This window comes from Neospora caninum, chromosome VIIb (genome assembly GCF_000208865.1).
Source record: "Neospora caninum Liverpool complete genome, chromosome VIIb".
In the NCBI taxonomy this organism is placed as follows: Eukaryota; Apicomplexa; class Conoidasida; order Eucoccidiorida; family Sarcocystidae; genus Neospora; species Neospora caninum.
In genome coordinates, this window is record NC_018394.1 from 1,368,866 (window position 1) to 1,386,525 (window position 17,660).

Here is a 17,660-nt window from a genome sequence, read left to right on the forward strand (position 1 = left end):
TATGACAACCTTCAGCTGCAGCTGCAGATACATGTACACCCAAAAAACCCGTGAAATCGACGTGCTCCGAGCCAGTTCGCGAGTTTTTGCGAGGAGGAGGAGGTGCCTCGCCCTTTTCGCCAGTGTTTTTGCCCGCGCGTTCGTTCTTTAGCCAGCCACCGTCTCCTCCCGACTTTGGAAAGACTACACACGCACGTGTGACCTTGGAGTCCCGCTCTCCCAGCGCGCGTCGTCTTTGCCCCTCCTGCTTTTCGGGTGTATGTACAGCTGAGGCGTCCACGGCAAAGCATGCGTTCGCGCGACGGCTTTGAACGGCGCAACCGAGAAAGAGGCGGAAACTGGGGCTAGAAGTTGGCTCGGTTAGCGCTCTTCATTTCTCGAGTTGTCTGTTCCTCGTGAACTCGTCTTTTCTGTGTTTTCGCCACGATCGCGCCAGACAGTGGCACCGCACTTTCCGGCCGAGCTCGCGTCACCCGAAGGCGGCCGTGCTCTTTCGCTGGCGATCGCCTTTTTGGCCGGCACCGCTCGACGCGGAACGAGCGGAAAGGGCGCCTCTCTCTGTTGTTTTTTTCGCGGCCTTTCCCTTGTGTCTTCCCGGAGCGCGTTCCCGTCCAGACTTCTCTCCAACGCTCCCTTTCCCTGGCAGTTTGGTGGATTTTCAAAACCGGCTCTCGCGGCAGGTGGGTCAGCGGCCCGCAGGCCTCTTGTCTTTTTTCTCCCTCGCTCTCGCCTCTTTTTGATGGCGCGTTGCTCCTACGAAAGCGACAGAGGTTCTCTCTGTTCCGTGGAAGACAACGAAGCCCCGCTTCTCCTTTCCGACTGCGGCCGGAGCTCCCGGCTGAGAGCGTGAAACGGCTAGCAGAGGCCGCGACTACCTTTTGTTTTTTGCGTCGCGTCTAATCGTTTCGCGTCTTCTCTCGCTTCTTTCGGACTCGTCGCAGTGAGTTGACCCTCGCCGCATGCATCCGCCCCTTCTCTCTCAAACATTGTGTCTGTGCTGCCTCGCAGTCGGTCCGTTCGTGTGGTTCCCCACTCGCGATACGGTGAATCCCAAAAACAAGAAAAACAAAACACCCTCCTGACACAGGTCCCCCCCTCTCTGTGTCTCCCTGTCTGTGCAGCCCTACTTCCCCGTATGTATATCCATCGCTGTCTAGTTTTGCATTATTCGATGTGGATGATGCAGATGTGGGTATAGAGACGGAGCTATAAGGTACATGGTTCGCGGCTTTTGTACGGAAAAGAATTCTGCCGCACCGGTGTGTCTGTGATTCGCACGAAAAGCGGAATCCTCGGAGCCACTTCAAAACGTGGCTGCCGGGAATCTGCTTACACTCTGATCGTCGGCTCGGCTCTCTTTGACTTCCGCGCGTCGAGGGGCTCTTTGCTAAACTTTTCTTTCTCCATCGCCTTTCATCCAAGCATCGTATCCAGTCCTCTATTGGTTTTGTACCTCTCTTTCTCCTTCTCTCTGTATATATATATATATATATGTATGTGCTTGGGAGCACCTTCACAAGCCTCTGAATGTGTACACCTGCATATAACTGTGTACGGCGTTGCTTGTATCTGCGAAGATAGGGTGTGTGCATGTGATTTAATTTCGCGCTGTACGTACACCGCGTGTCTGGTGTGGCCGCGTGGACGTGCCAGGTGTATTGACAGCGCGAGAAAGCAGGGAGTTTGCGTGTCCCTGTGTGCGTTTGGGCGGGGTCGCGTGTGTGAAGATCGCCATTGGGCACGTCCTTGGATCGATGCCTCTTTCTTTTCTTCCGCAAACGCCAAGATGGGAGCCGGCCAGTCTCTCGACCAGCGGGGGACGTTGGCGGTAGGCGAGAAGGCGCGAGGCGGCGCGTACCGAGTCGTGAAGATTCAGCGCGGAAGTCCTGCGGAAGCTGCGGGCCTGGAAATCTTCTTTGACTTCATCACGCAAATCGACGACGTGCCTCTCACCTCTCCCACTGTAAGCGCCTCTCTGCACTCGGCAGCATCTGCCTTTTCTCGTGCGCTCGGCATTCGGTTGCGTGTTTGTCTCCTCGCCTGTGTCCAGATGAAGAGAGCGCCGCTGTCTCCTGAGTTCGCGCGTTTTCTCTGGGCGCAACTGCCCCGTGAGCGTCCTTTTCGCTCTTGTTTTTGCGACAACGGGCGGCCTCCGGGGGGGTGAAGTCTGGAATTCTAGGAAATGCATGCAGAATTTAAGAGTGTATCAAACGAGGCGAAAGCGTGGGTCTGACAGCAGCGCGAGGCTCACAGATCGGGGACCCGTCCTTCGTCGGGACTGCGTTGCCTTCTTCCCGCCAGTCTGTGCGCGGTCTTTGGGTGCCTCCTCTCTTCACAACTTTCGTGTTCGGCTTTTCCGATCCAAGTGGCATCATTCTCGTGAGCGAGACTGCAAGATGCTTTTGCTGTTTGCAGGAGGAGACACTCCAGGCTTTCTTCGCGAAAGTGAATCAGTCAAATGACCCCGAGCCCGTCCAACTCGTTGTCTTCAACGCGCGCATGCGCGGTTTCCGTAGTGAGCATTTTCACTTGATCGGCCAGAATGCGTTTTCGCAAAATCCCGAGGCACAGATCAACCTCGACTTCTCTTCGATCTGCATCGCTCACCCTCTGCTCCTTCCACTCCGCCGTGTACATACACCTCGGAGGGGGTCTCCTCAGGCTCTCCATCTGTCCATATATACTCTCCTTAGGCGTTCATATACTCTATATATCTATATATATGTTTGCTTGGGTGTGCGTGTGGATTTGTGAGGATTATTTGGTGTGCCTTTTCGTTTGTCTGTAGCTGTTACACTTCGTCCGGCAGTTCTTTTGCCTCCGACGTCTCGCGCGCATCGCTCGGCTGCTTCGTCTGTCTTTTCACTGGGTCTCTCCGTCTCCTTTTCGGATGTGGGGAATGTGATGAGCGAGGGCGTGCGAGTTCTGAGTGTCGCGCCAAACTCCCCGGCAGCCCACGCAGGCCTCGTCGAAAGGGAGGACTGGATCCTCGCCGACAGCCAGGTAAAGCGAGCGCTTCTCTGGGAGACGACCGAATTAGAGAAAGAGACAAGCGCAACAGGGCGGGATTTGCTCCACGCAGTGTGGTGTTTTTTCGCGTGTGTTCTATCCCTTGGGCCAGGGCGTGTTTCGGGGGGCGCTGTGGGCGACCGGTGGTAGTCAACAGTGCTGAATTTCAATATCCTCCCGGAATCTCCATGTTTGCTTGTAAGTTTCCTCGGGGCGAAATTCGTCATATGAAAAGGCGGACGGCATAGCAATGTTCGCAAAGCAACGGATTGTCCTTTTTCTTCGCGTGGAGAAGCGTTTTCGGATGCTGGGTTCCCTCTCAGGGAGTCTTCCGAGACGTCGAAGATCTCGTCGACAGCGTCTCCGCAGCTCTCAATCGCCACCTGCAAATCTTCGTCTTCAACGCCGCCACAGAAAGCATTCGCGAAGTGCTCATCGTCCCTAACAGCGACTGGGGAGGGGAAGGCAGGTATACCAACACGAAAAAAGATAAAAGAGAGCGAAAAGGGGACTAGGAGCGGGAAGAAAGACACGAAAAAGATAGAGAAAAAGACGAGAGAGAAGGGGAGAACAGGAAGAAAGAACGGAGAGATTCCCAAGGCGGTCGGGGCTTTACTGAATGCATTTTTGATGCACTTGGTTTAACCGTTTCGTAAAAAATCGAGGAAGAAACCTGGTTGGCTTCATCCTCGTGGCAGAGGAGCGCGCACACACGAACCGATAAGAGCGAGAAGGAAACCCCGTCGAGTGTCCTTTTCTAGTAATTAACCGCAGATATTCGCGTTGTTATGTCGACGCATGCAAAAATAGGAAAGGGAAGCGCATGCAAAACTGTCCTTTCACATATATATATATATATATGTTGGAGTAGAAGGATTTGAAGAGTAAACTGGTGTGGTTGAGTTTTTTAGAATTCCTCTTCGGCTGAGCACAGCACGTCGGCTGGGACATGTCAGAGACTGACGACGGCGGGGTTTCGCAGAACGGAGACGTCGAATGAAGGGGATTTTGCTTCCTTGAAGAGCCTTTGTGCAATGTGTGTTTTCAGTCTGGGGTGCGAACTCGGCAGTGGTTATCTCCATCGCCTGCCGTTCTCTCGGCGAGCGTTAACTGCGGACGCCGTCCCCACAGAGAAGAGCCCAAACGCTTCTCAGTTTCCGCTCTCGGCTGCCGACGGGGAGCCCACAGAGGCTGCGCGTGCTCGCGCCGTCCCTTCGGGCGCGACCGGTGAATCTGAAGCCCCGGGGGCTCCGCGTGCTTCGCGCCCAACTAGCGAGACGGCGCCAGATGGTGGAGGAGACAGTGTCTCTCCGGGCGAGGCGAACGGCTCGGAGGCATGCGGGAGACACCTTGCGGGACGACCTGAGGGAGGGAGAGAAGACGCACATGCGCTGCGTGCGAGCAACGGGCAAGGCAATGTGGCAGAAGACAGAAACGAGAAAGAGGAAATGTACATTCTCGACAGCGACGGCGCTCCCGTTCTCCTGACGCCGAGTGCGAATTTCCAGGATGTAAGACGAGAAGTGGATGAGGATGTGCGCGAAGGGGTCTTTTCGTGAAACGGCAAACTTCTAGATTCGTGGCACACCTGTGCTTTTCTCGTGATTTCTCCACTTTTTATCCAGAGACCTGTATCAATCAAGACTCAGTCGGCACGTAGCGGACGTTCCGCTTTCTTCTCTCGCCTTTCCACGTCCCTCGTGGCAACATAAGTCGACAGTCCTCGTCTGTCGAGTTAGGAGGGCTCTCTGCATATGTGTATATAAATATATATATATATATATATATGCGCAGCTTCACTTCCTGCATGCCGTAGAATTTCGATGTTTCTTTTTGCGGGTTTGTGCTTCGCGTTCACGGGGATTCCTTTCGATTTGTCGTTCACGTCCAGTGCGGGATTCTTGTGTGTGTGTGTGTGTGTGTGTCTGTGCAGGCGTACCCTCCCTACGCACATGGATTCGATGAAGACGCGTGGGGGTTGATCCCTTCGTTTCCGGAGGATAGCGAGGACGACTCGACAGACGAGTTCGACAACAGGCCTAACTTCTCTTTTCAGCAAAGAGGCTATTGTCTTTATCCTGTCACAAATTCCCCTCTCAAGGAGAGCTTTCCGCTCTGCAACGACAGAGAAGGTAGCGGCCTTTCGAGCACTTGCAAAGGTCCCACAATGACACTTTCCGGGAGCGTGTCTGTACACAAATTTCTTCAAACATTTCCATTTGTAAAAATAAAAATATGTGCATGCGCGGTCGGAGGTGCTGTTAATATCCGGATATATATATATATATGTATAGGGGTATTAGATGCATAGATTTAGGTAGATAGATGCATGCGTTTACGTATTTGTGGTGAAGGCAGCATGTGACAGCAGAGAAGGTGGATGGGCAGAGAAGAAGCCTGGGAAAGGAAACGAGGAATGGGAGATTTGTGGAGACCTACAGAGACGGAAGAACAGCGTATAGATAGACACGAACAGGAGTTGTCTGGGGACAAGAGCTGTGAGATACGGGAAGAAAAAGCGTGCAGAAGGCGCGTGTTTTCCCGGTGAGACTCCCTCCCTGAAAAGGGCTGAATCCAGTGCGTGTGTGCGAGTCGTTGCTTCGCCCGTGCAGCCCGACTAGGAGACTTGGGAAGAGACAGTCAAGGTACCTCTCGTGTGGAAGAGGCGTCGCCATGTAAGCTTCGTTTACTTGCCCAATACGCATGCATGCATCCATAAATATGTACATCTATATACATGTAAAAAGACGTGTATATGCAACTGTATATAGATGTATATATATATATATATATATATAAATTTATATGGGGATGTTTGTATCGGTAGCCGACGCGGATAGTCACACCGGGGTCGTGGAAGATGTGTTTATGCAGTCACTAAATTGTCATATGCACATGTAAGTGTATGTGTTTCTCGAGACGCGGCGAGTGTCTTCTGTGGCTCTGAGTGTTTGGTTCTTTAAGAATTCGTGTACGCTACCGGTTGTCGGGGAAAAATGGGGTTTTCGTCTGAATGTGTGTCGAGAAAAGACAGTGGCGGAAAACGCGTGTGGTCTCCACACAAGATGCTGTGTTCATGTAAGTTTCTTGCTGGTGTTTTGGTGTATTTGTCCACATATTTTTCATTTATTCGTGCAGATGCATTCCGTACGCCTATCCACATGCATCTTTTGTTGTCTGTATAAGAGGAGTACGGGCCGCGCGGTGTGTTTTGATTATCGTGCTGCGGGCTTTGCAGATTTCGCATATGATTTTCCCTACGCCGCAGCGATAGCTCGCCATCCGTCAGCTGTCTTTACAGGTGAGAAGACAAGGACGAAGGGACTGGAAACGTAGACGTCTCATTGTGCCGTGAATCTGGCATTCACCTGCAACACATGCGTGCATGTATCTGTATGTATCTCTCTCGAGAAAGACGTGCATACAGGGTGTTTTTAAGCACTTTTGTGGATATAGTTTGGAGAGAGACAGAGAGATAACTCCGTAGACGGGGTGCGTACGGATAGGTGGAGAACAGGGTGCATGCATTTCGTGGAAGGGAAATCGATGTTTCGGCCCATAGGGGGAGAAGACGTTTTTTTTCTCGGATATCCGCGAAACTAACGTCCCAAAAGATTTTTTATGCCCGTACCTACATTTGTTCGGCATCTGTGTCTATCCGTCAGGACCTCCGCGACCGGGAGAAGTTGTATCGGCATCATCTCTCCATTGACTACCTCAGGTTTCCTCCAATACACTCGCATCCTTTCGAGAGAAAAACGGAACCGGAATACCAGTCGCACAGTGGAGTTAAAAGTGAATCTTCCGTCTGGGTTTTTTGAAAGAGGTTTTTCTGCGAGCTGTGGACGACGCCTTGTTTAGGCATGCATGCGTATTTCGGTTTTTTTGTTGCTTGCGGTTGCCTTTCTCCATTTTTTGAATGCCCGAGAAGAGCAAAGGAGAAAGGTTCCTTCTCCGAGAGCTTTGTCTTCACTTTTTGGAATGTCCTCTCCTTTCAAAGAAGCGGAACGTGCGTGGGGTTTGGTCGGATAGAAAGATGTTCAGGGGAGGGAAGGGGAGAGGGAAGGTATGGCATGCAGGCTTCTAGGCAAGGCTGTTATCATCCCTTCGGGAAATGGACAGGCGCAAAGGCAAGAAATGAGAGAGGAAAAAGAGGGGTGGATTACGCGATGTGGAGAGGGGCAAAGCAGAGACGAGAGACGCACGCCTACGCGTGAACACTTCGCTTCGTCCGGTCCCCCTCCAGAGACGGAGGAGAAAGAACTGCACGCGCGGATTGAGCGAGTGGAGAGAGAGGCTGGTCATGAAAGGTAGCTGCGGGAGAATGGCGGATTGCGGAGAGGCAGAGAGAAGATTTAGAAAAAAACGTGTTTTTGCCGTTTTATCGTGCATGTTTAAGAGTCAAGGGACTGCAGTGGTGTGTCCCAAACGAAGCACAGCTTTCTTCCGGTTTTGTTTTTTCCCTGTGACGCGAGGCTCCGCGGAGTTCATTTGTTTCTCGCCACGCAACTGATTTCTTTCTAAAACCTTTTTCAAGTGCACAGGTCTACACACACACCGCCCTAAGTTTCGGTACCCGGCGCACAGGAGGCTGGGATGTAGACGCCACAGCGGCGTCAGGTGCGTGTCCACACGCAGCGGCCGAGCGCTTTGTCTCTGGGAAAAGCGAAGGGTCCCGAAAAGGAGGCTACGATTGTGCTTTGCGTCTGATAACCAGATAAAAAGTCGAACGCCCTCTATGTGAGTCCGAGCTCTCTTTTGGAATCTTCTGCAACATCGAATCGAGCAGTATCAAGTCGCTGGGATGGCGTACACGAGACACGCGAGGCGAGGCGCTTGCGTCGTCGCTTTTGCTCGAGGATTAACCTCCGGGGCGTTCCTATGCGGCGGGAAGAACCCGCGATGAAGTCGAGAATGTCCAGAGGAAGCACGCGGTATCTGGCGAATCGAGCGAACAGAATCCGTCGCACAGACAGCGAAACCAGTTTCGCTGGGACGGTGTACGGCTCTGTAGTCAGAAGTCGACAGGTCAGCGTGGGAGTAACGCCACAAACTCTGGGAAGCCTCGCTTTCTCATCCCGAGGGCGGAACATTCCTTGTCGTCGCGTTCTTGTATTCCCGGAGTACCTTGCCGTGTCCGTTCCACGCGTCCTTGGAGCTCACCCTCCTGTTGCACATGCTGGCGAAGCGGCCCCGACTCTCCGGCAGTCGATGTTCCACCGGAAAATGCGACACGAGCGCGCGCGTCTCAAATGCAGGACGCGGAGGCGGGCCGAAAAGTGACACGTTCCCCCCAAGGCAGGCGCCTTGTCTCCCGGGGAGTGTCCGGGAAACGGCCGCCGTAGACTGGAACAAGACGCCTCGCGGGGAAGGTGTCGAGTGCCGGCGAAACTGGAGAACATCTGTGACTGCCTATTTCCCTCTCTGAGTTTTCTCGTTGCTCTCACGTCCGCGAACTGTCTCCGTTTTTACGCACCCGTTTCCGTCCTTTGAGCGTCTTGCTTTTCGAGCGGCTCAGATCCGCCGGTTCGGGTCTCGTCCGAACAGCGCGAGTCGCCACGTCGAAGCGCTGTGCGACAAAGGGAAGATCGGCCGAACGATGGCTGTACACCACCCCCCTGGACTGCTTGCTGGCAGCTCAACGTGTAGGATTGCAACCGCTTGGCAAATGGCCAACTTCCTTATCTCAGTTCTCCCTCGCGCGTTTCTGTGTCTTCACCTCGTGGGAACTCTCTCCTGTGCGGCCAAGGACTTTAAACACGTGCCCACGAGGAACCGAGCTCCCGACGCGCCGCTTTCCGCTCCGCTTTCCGAGCAGCTTCTTTCCGCGGCGCTTTCCAAGCAGCTTCTTTCCGCGCCGCTTTCCCTCCTCTTCTTTCACTGGTGTCTCCTCTCTGAGCAGCTGACACTCTCCTTTTGTGGTACAGCCGCTCCTCCAGCTCCTCCCTTCCCGAATCCACCAGGCGTCTCCGCTGTCCAAGGCGATCCTCCTCCAGATGGGACTCGACACCGGAGACTCTCCGCCGACCCCTCCCCCTCGCCTCCTCCCAGTCCTCCGCCTCGTTCTCCTTCGAACGTTCCCCCTTCGCCGCGCGCCTCTCCTGCTCCGTTTGCGCTTCTTGCGCAGCCGAGTCCCGGAAGCTCTGAGGGTGGCCCAGGGCGTCTCGAACAAGCAGCGAGTTCCGGTTCTCCAACTGGTTCGGTGCATGGCCCGTTAGACAGGGACATCGCGCACTCTTCTGCGACTGCTCCAACCGAGTCGGCGTATAGCCCGTCAGGAGAAACCCCACGGGCACCACGCGGGGAGGCTTCTGCCCGAGTTCCGGGGCTTGCGCTCCAAAGGTTCGGGTCGCCTGGGACTCCGTGGCAACCAGTCTTCGGTTCAAGTTGGACGGTGGAGAAGCGACCAGCCAGGAGGAGCTCGTTGCTTCGCGATCCTCCGTCAGAAGACGACGGCGAAGATTTGTTGCTGCGCGTCCCCTCGAGGTCAGTTCGGTGGACGCCGTACGCGGAATTGCGACTGTGACTCCCTCCAGGGACCTTCTGCCTGGTGTGTGTCTGCGGCCTGCTTCGTACAGTCGTCCCTGTGAAGGTGCGTTAGCACTCCACGGCCACAACGCAACTCGGCCTCGTGCGGGACAGAAGCGTAGAAACAGACAGCTCTCGCAAGTCCACGGCCACACCGTGAAACCCCGGATCCGGTGAAAAACAAAGACACTCATGATCCACACCAGGAGGCCAAAACTCGTCGTAGATATTCTCCAGAAAACGTGGTTCGTATAAACCTAGGAATCCGATTTTAAAGTGTGAAACAGAGGGAGTCTTCTGATTTTGTCCATCAGGTCCATTCGCCGAGAGACATCCCCGCCTCGCTCTTCCGGCGGCTTCGCGCCTGAGACGCCTTCGTCGCTGTACGCCTCCCCCTCCACTTCCCGTGATGCCCGTCCATTCGCCGTTCCAGCCTCGGCAGTTCCCGGCCTTGCGTCAATGCGTCCTCGGGGGTCAGAGTCCGCAGGAATGCGCAGAGAGGCCTCGCCGACGCGGGTCTCAGCGACCTGGCCAGGACGTCCCCTTCAGCAGAGTGTGTTGGGCGCTGGCGCCGGAGTCTCCGGTGCGTCTCCCGTTCCTCCGATTGAACAGCCCAGCCCGCGAGCGCCGGCTTCGGCCTCGTCAGGCGAGACGCGGCCTGGCCCCGTTTTCCCGCCCGGGAGCACTTTGGCGCGTCCCCAACAGAGTCAGCTGTCATCAGCTGCAGGCACGGCTTCCTCGGCAGAGCCCGATGACCCCGGAGAGGGTACCTCAGCAGGAAGACGTTCCGGAGGAAACGAAGCGTTTCCGTTCTCTGCATTAGCCGGTGGAGCGGCTGGTGGGTTCGCAGCTGACGAGTTGCCTTCGACGAGCACTAGTGGAGCCGGAGGACTGGGGATGCTCCGTCAACCGGGCCCTTCACTTTCGAGGAGGCCTCTTGGGCCTGGCGGAGGTCCGCCGGGCGTTGAGGTGGTCAAGAGAGACGTGTTGGAGCAACTCCGTCGTTCGCGTGGGGGGAGCTCTGATCCGGCTTGGTGGCATCAACAAGTTCTTCCGTGGTATATGTGGTTTTATCCGTGGGCGCAAGAACCTTCGCAAGAACACTACGAGAACTGCTTGCCGGGAATGGCCTGCTGGCTTGCCGTTTTTGAAGTAGGCGGACTGCTCAAAACGATGTGGCTGCCAAAGGAAGGAGTCGCCTTTTATCGGAATATCCAACGCCTTAGAGCGACGAATCGAGAGGCAGCCTTCGAAAAGTGTCGTCGTAGGATGCTCCGGGAAATGAAGGCAGCAGATCGGGGGAGGCCGTATCCGGCGTTTCATCGTTGGAGAGAGCAGCCCCATCGACCCGGGGTTCTTCCCCTCAGTAAAACAGCTTCACGGCACGTTATGTGGCTGAGGGACAAGGGACAGTCTTTCAATGCGCCGGAGGCAGTGGTCGATCGACTGCTGTCGCGGGAATCCAGCGACTCGTCGGATGACGACTTCGAACCGCCCATGAACCAAGAATGGTCCCGGTGGAGAGAACAGGACCGCAACCGGCCTTGACGTGATCCTTTTTGCGAACCGCCCCGAGGCGACGGCGAAGACGTCTCGAATGTGTTTCTCGCCTTTTATTAACCAAAAGAAGCGTACCGCGTTTCTGTCGCCTCGTTGGAACAGTGCTCACGTCCACCCTCTGTAAGTGGCGATGCGTACACAGGTAGCAGGAATCCGCTAGGCAGTAGAGTTCCTGGCGAAAAAACCGTGCACCGTGCACGAAAAAAGCGAATGTGGGACACGCTTGGAGTGTTTCCGTCTACTGCTTGTCAACGGCTGTGGAAATCATGATACACCAAAAGGAAAGGTCGTTACTCAGTTCTCTTGTGAATCGGTGAGTGGGGCAAAGACACGCGCGAGGAGATTCGCGTTTCTCACCGGAACCAATGCTCCACCCTGTGATGGACAAAAGTATTGTTTGTCGCTGGCAGTTTCGCCTCCGGTTTCTTGCATCAGAGAGGCTCGCCAAAACGGACAGCACTCTCGTGCCTTCCAGTGCTTGACTCAGGCTGCAAGTATTCCGTGTTAAGACCCGCCTGTCTGTTCTTTCTGGGGGTAAAATCCGAATTTCCGTAGGAATGTGCGCAAGAAAACCTCCTAAAATGTGCTTTTGTCGAGACATCCCAAGGCAGTTCAACGTTCTTCTGGAAGACTTGAGAAGACAGCGATATGGACAGGAACCACACGGACCTGCATTCTATCTTGTGCACGCTTCGCCGTATTTCGCAAAAGAGCTGTTAGTACGTGGAAATTCAGACATCCACGAAGCCAAAGACGTTCGACATAAAGCGATGCGCCTTCGCGTGCTGTAGACACTGATCAGTTTCACAAACAGAGGACGCTTTCGCTGCCAAACGTGCACTGCTGGGTCTTGGAAGAACGCCTGCGTGATTGGTGAGCGCGCGGACCGTCGGCGTCGGTGGTCCGCGCGTTTCAAATGTGTTTTCGAGGCTCTCTTCCCGATCTCACGTTCCGGCCTCAGATTCCTGGGACAAAGTCTGTAATCTGAAGCCGTACTGGCATGCCGTCTGGCTGCTTTCCTGAAGCATCCCGGCGCGCCGTAGCCGGGCACACCTTTGTGAGTTTCGAGTGCTCGCAACTTCCCTTAGCGTCTTTAAACATGACGACGGGCATGCGATGTGCGACCGGAGAGTTGAGATGATCTTCACAAGCTCACAGACACACTTTCTGAAGCGTGGGAAGCTCTCGAGAGAGATCCCAAACAGAAACACTGGACGTGCGGTATTGCCACGTAGGAACGTGTACGCATACGCGTGTTTTAACGGTGTTTCCACATCAGGTTTTTGAACGCGCCTTGCGAAGCGTCAGTCTGTCACTCTTTCCAGTCGCTCGTAGTTCCCGCTAGGTGCGAAGCTGGAGGAGGACTGGCCTTTTTACCCCGGCGAGGTCTTGGGCCGCTCAGGCACCAGAAGCCCCGAACCCTCGCGTTCTGCAATTCCGGTGGCACTGTGGCAACGGACCACGCAACTTCCGAAAACGAACGTTTCGCAGACAGGACAGTTGTCCATCTAGAAAGGTACGTTCACTGGTTTTAGAAAGCTGTTTGGTTGCGGTTTCTGACTAGCCCACGCAGCACGTGCACACCAGAAAACATCACTTCCCTCGGATGTGGTTTCGCTTCGGCACTCTCTTCGACCTCGGCGGGTTTCGAACTCGTTCCTGACCTGCGTGCGGAGGAACTGAATGGTTCGGCGCACCTCTCGTGATTTTCAGAGGAAACCGGCGATTCTGTGTAGAGCGCTACCGGTGTGTTCCGAGTGCACAAAACGTCATCGTGTCAGTCGGCTCCGCCACGCCGCACTGAGAGAGGCTTCAGGACTCCTCCCTCCGTGGAAAGAGATCTCGCTACAGCAGAGCAACGCGGAAGCCTCGTGCCCGGAACAGAACCGAGAGAGGAAGAGAGTGCGGGAGGGAAGGGAAGAACAGTGAGAAGGGGAGAACAGTGAGTCAAGTGTCGCGTTACCCCACGAAGCGAGTCGGGGAATCTGCCGAAGACTTGAAAAAGCCTGGGAAACGCGTACTACAAGAGGCAACTGGAACACACACACACACAAATGCGGAAAAAGTTTTAACAGAGGCGGGGAAACAGAAGCGAGAAGTCGGCCAGCCACCAAGTGACACTGGTGAACACATATGCGGGTTATCGCAAAAAAACTGCATGCAAGGTAAACCCGTTCTGTCCCGTCGGGCACAAGCACAGGGTGATTCGTCTTTTTCCAGTTTCTTTTCTCCGTCTTCTGCTTTCTAAATCCCTGCTGGCCGTTTCTCAACCGTTCCCTTCGCTTCTTGCTCTGAGGTCGCTCGCCCCCTTTTCAGTGTCCTGCGAGTTGCCTTGGGCTTTGCAGCTCCGTCAATGTTTACCGGGGCCGTCTCCCCTTGCGTGCCACTGTCCTCGCCCTGCACATTTGCGTTTCTTCTTTGCTTCTCCGGCGTTCTCTTTCGCACATTTCTTCGCTCGCTTGGCCACAGCACAGCTGCTTTTCGATCCACCGTTTGGAAGTCTCACGCTGCTGCCGATCGCTGCGCGACTTTCGTCCTCTTTTTTCGTCTCCCTCGGCCTCTCCCCGTGGCCTTTCCGCTCTTTCCTGGATGAGAGGAGGGTGCGTCAGGCACGATGGTGGAGGCCGAGCGCGGCTCCAGCACCTCGACCAAGCCTGGGTGTCTCGACACCTCGCGCGACTTTCTTTCCCTCGCTTCTCCTCCGCCTTCGTCTTTTTCTCGCTTCAACATCGACCTCGACGCAGTCGCAGCATCTCGACTTGCCGCCTCTCCGGTCCCCTCCAGCAGGAAGCGACTTCGGCCGGACTGTCTCTCGCCCCGCGCCTCTGCGGCCTCACCTGTTCCCTGTCCGTCGCCCAGTGCCCGCACCGCTTCTCCCTCGCCTTCTCCTCGACTCCGCGCCCCGCCCGTCTCGCGCTACCTCCAGCAGCTCCACCCAAGTCTTCTTCCTCCTCCGTTTCGGCGCCTGGTCGTGCATGCATTGGAGCGAGAGGCGCGGGCGAAACAGACGCGCACAGACGATGAAGCCTCTTCCTCTGTCTCTTCCGCCTCGGCCTTTTCGGCGACGGCGATCTATCACCTGCCGACCCAGACCGCCTCTGTGTCGCAGGCTCTGTTGCCCTCGTCCAGCATCTTTCTCCTCGGCTTTCTCCAGTACCTGCGGAGTCAGCGCCGCGAACACCAGGCGAAGCAGAGACAGCTACTCCTCGAGTCGCTGCTGCATGCAGACCGCTTCGCCGCGCCGCTCTCGGCCTCCTCGGCCCTGACGTCTGCGCTCCGGGCCCTGTACGAGGCGAAGCCGCACCTCTGCTTCACGTGTTCGCGCCGGTTCGCGACCTCTGCGCAGAAGACTGCGCACTTGCGCATGCACATGGAACTCCAGCAGTTGTCCCAGACCGAAGAGGCGAGCGTCTTCTCTCGGCGGAAAGGCCACGCCGTCCGTCAACGCCTCGCAGCTGCAGCCGCCTCGCGTCCCCTCTGGGGCGGCGTCTCCGCCTGGATCCAAGTCGCCGCGGCTCCCGACGTCTTCCAGCGGAAACGGATGCTCCTCCAGAGCCAGCTGATGCTGCCGCTTGGCCTCGGGGCGGGTGTACAGACTCCACACGCAAGCGGGTGCAGAGCCGCGGAAGAGACCCTCGGCTCCGTGCGGGTTTTTTTGGCTGAGCGGGTCGCGGACCTTCGCAGCTTCGCCGCCCTCGAAGCGAAACAGACGCGCGGGGACGGAGGGGCCGACTGGGGACCTGACGAGACACGCAAATTCCCGTCCTGGTTCCCCAGACGCCTCCAGCGCTGGCTAACCGAGGAGTGGGACGTTGCATGCGCGCCAGGGACCGAGCGAGAGCGAGAAGGCGCCCCGGGTGGGAGAGAAGAGGACGAAGGCAGCCTGCGTGAGGAGCGAGAGACGATGGACTGCGAGCAGGAGCGGGAACCCGAGTCAGAACCGCGAAACGCACATAAGCCGTTTATGACAAAGACGGAAATGCGGACGTGGGCCTGGGCGTTTCAGGACTGCGAAAACCAGCACGAACACGACACGGCCGCCCGAGAAATCTGCTCCCTGTCCTGCGTCGAGAGTGACGCGCGCGGTGTACGTACACCCCAGGACGGGAGCGAGGCGATCGCCGATCCAAGCAGCCACGCTTTCGCGGTAGGGGAAGGGGACCCAGGATGCGCGCCGTCTCCTCCGGGAACCAGATCGATCGCTTTCCCGGCCGACGCACAAGAGGAAGGCCGCGACCTTCCAGAACCGGATGCAGACCAGCCGCGGGCTTCGCTAGCTGGCGTGTCCCGAGGTGTATGTACACCCAACGGAGCGCTGTGCCCGGTGGTCCGCGCCGCGCAGCGGACTCTTCTTCGGCAGTTGACTCGAGAGGTTTGCCTGCACCTCGGTTCTCTCTCTTCTTTTTTTGAGGAGGGGTCGTCATCTCTCGTCTCCCCTTCGTCTTCTGTTTTGCGTCTGCCTCTCTCGCAGGCGGCTGAAGAGGCAGCAGCGATCGCCGCCGCCGAGGATCCTCCTCGGCTGTTCCTGGACTCTGCGTCGGCGCCGCTCTCGACTTGCGCCTTCTGCGGCGAGCCGTTTGCGATTGTCTTCAACGAACTCCAGCAAACGCTGCTTCTGCACGGCGCGGTGACCGTCGCGTGGGAGGCGACGGCGCTTCTCGAGCGCCTCGCGCGGCAACTCTCTGCGCTTCGCCCGGAAGCGACGAAGCCTGGAGACGCGACAGATGACCCAGAGACGCCTGCGGGTCGGCTCGAGGGCGGAGGCTCGGCTCTGAAGGAAGAGGTCCATGTGAACGGGGACGCGGCAGCCCGAGAGGGCCCGCAGGCCCTCGGCATCTGTGGGGAAGTGAAGATCCAGGAAGAAGGCACGAAGAGGGAAGAAACGGAGGGAACTCGCTCGCCAAAACCGGAGCTCGCCAACTCGCGCGCGCCTGCTGCGCCTGTCGGAAAGTCCGACGAAGGCAGCGCGAGGAGCGGGGCACTTCCACTCTCCGAGACGCTGCCTCTCGGGAGGCAAACTGGCCACGCCTCGGAGCGGCCGCTTTCTTCCACGCGCCCAGCGTCACTTCTTCTCCCTCACCTCACGCGAAGCAGCGACGCGACCGACGCGTATGCGCTCCACTGCCTGCAGCAGGTTCCGCACGCTTCGTCTTCGGCGTGTCAGCAGTTGTGCGGCCGGTGGAGCCTTCAGCCTGCGGTGTTGTCTGTGGCAGAGACAGTCGAGGCTGTCTCTCGGGAGAACGCCTCAGCCGCGCGCCAAGAACAGCCTGGAGACTCGGCGCGCGAGATAGAGCGACAGGCGAAGAGTCTCGAGGAAGCTGTGGCGCTGCTGGAAGGTGCCGTGGCGACCGGCGATTTCTTGCATGCAGACGACGTGCTCCGCGCGTTCGCGGAGGTCGAGGGCGAGCGAGACAAAGCAGAGACAGAAAACTGCGCGCCTGTTCTCACGACGCGCCACGGAGCGCGGCCTGGAGGCGATGCGAGGCATCCATCGCCTCTGGATGATCTCCTGGTGGAGTGCACGGAGAATAAATCCGTTTTTTCTCGCGAGGCGTTTGAGACCGCCGGAACGGCACCAGACACCTCGCCAGAGCGCCAGGATAAGATACAGAAAGCGAGAAAGGACGTGAGGGAAACAGGGACTGTGGAAACAGTGGAAGAGCTGTTTCCGCCTAATGTGGTGTATCTACACTGCTCATGTTTCACTCAGTTGCTCCGCGAGAGCGAAGCGCTCCTGCGGCTTGTGCGCCTTTTGCGGGAGCACAAAGCAACTGTCGTGTCAGCGTTCGAACCTTTGGGGGCCGATCGAGGCCTTGACAAAATGAGTTTGCAGCTGGAAGAGACTCTCGAGAAACTCTCGGCCTTCCATCGTCTCCGTCCTTCCCTCGACAGCGAGGCAGGCGTTTCCCGTCTGTTAGCCGAGGAGCTCCGCGGTGGTTTCCCGCACCGTGCAGTTTTCTCGGGGAAACGCGAGAGAGAAGACGGAAAGGCATGCAAAGTCCGCTCAAGAGAAGAGAGCAAAGAATCTCCGACTGCGACGCGTGTGCCTTGGGCGAGAATCCGAGCCACAGACCGGGCGAGGCGTCGGCGCTTCCGCTGAGAGTCCTTGCTCACAGAGCACTTTTCGGTTTTTTCTGGGAGAATTGGGAAAAGTGTGTCCCTGTGTCGTCTTTTTCCCGGTCTCAGCAAACGTTAGAGATAGCTTTTTCTAGGAATGTGTTTTCACAGACAAACTGGTGCCTTTTTACTGCCTTTTGAATCCCGGCGTTTTTGCCGCTGGACGTACGCCGAAAGACGGTCGAGCTCGGGACTGTCCCGTCCGCACACACCATTCCCAGTCGCCCTTTCCGTCATCTCGTTCCTGCTTTCTCTTTTAAACGGAAAGGTTCTTTTTCTCCAGGCAGAGGCTGTCCTCTGGGAACCGAGCGAACAAGAAAGATTTTAAGTTTCCTGGGCCGAGATGCTGCGCCTTCTGTCTGCAGACACAAAATCACGTCTCTCCTAGGTCGGTTTCAGCGCCTCCACAAATGGAGCGGAAGATAGAGAGCAGACGGTTTTTGTGC

General features: G+C 56.6%; 3 protein-coding genes across 3 annotated transcripts; all 3 read left to right on the forward strand.

Annotated features, from left to right (window-relative positions):
- Positions 1 to 1,786: 1,786 nt before the first annotated feature.
- On the forward strand, positions 1,787 to 6,345 carry NCLIV_025630 (putative gorasp2-prov protein; the record flags this gene model as incomplete). The annotated part of the gene is made up of 8 exons (XM_003882758.1): positions 1,787 to 1,963; positions 2,416 to 2,515; positions 2,789 to 3,003; positions 3,333 to 3,478; positions 4,058 to 4,520; positions 4,943 to 5,141; positions 5,622 to 5,684; positions 6,248 to 6,345. The coding sequence occupies 8 exons, from the start codon at positions 1,787 to 1,789 to the stop codon at positions 6,343 to 6,345; spliced, it is 1,461 nt and encodes a 486-aa protein (XP_003882807.1).
- A 2,332-nt stretch (positions 6,346 to 8,677) lies between these two features.
- NCLIV_025640 (conserved hypothetical protein) lies at positions 8,678 to 11,085 on the forward strand (the record flags this gene model as incomplete). Its single annotated transcript, XM_003882759.1, has 2 exons — positions 8,678 to 9,495; positions 9,852 to 11,085. 2 exons carry the CDS (start codon positions 8,678 to 8,680, stop codon positions 11,083 to 11,085), a joined length of 2,052 nt encoding a protein of 683 aa, XP_003882808.1.
- A 2,626-nt stretch (positions 11,086 to 13,711) lies between these two features.
- On the forward strand, positions 13,712 to 17,197 carry NCLIV_025650 (conserved hypothetical protein; the record flags this gene model as incomplete). The annotated part of the gene is made up of 1 exon (XM_003882760.1): positions 13,712 to 17,197. The coding sequence occupies one exon, from the start codon at positions 13,712 to 13,714 to the stop codon at positions 17,195 to 17,197; it is 3,486 nt and encodes a 1,161-aa protein (XP_003882809.1).
- Between the last annotated feature and the right edge of the window lie 463 nt (positions 17,198 to 17,660).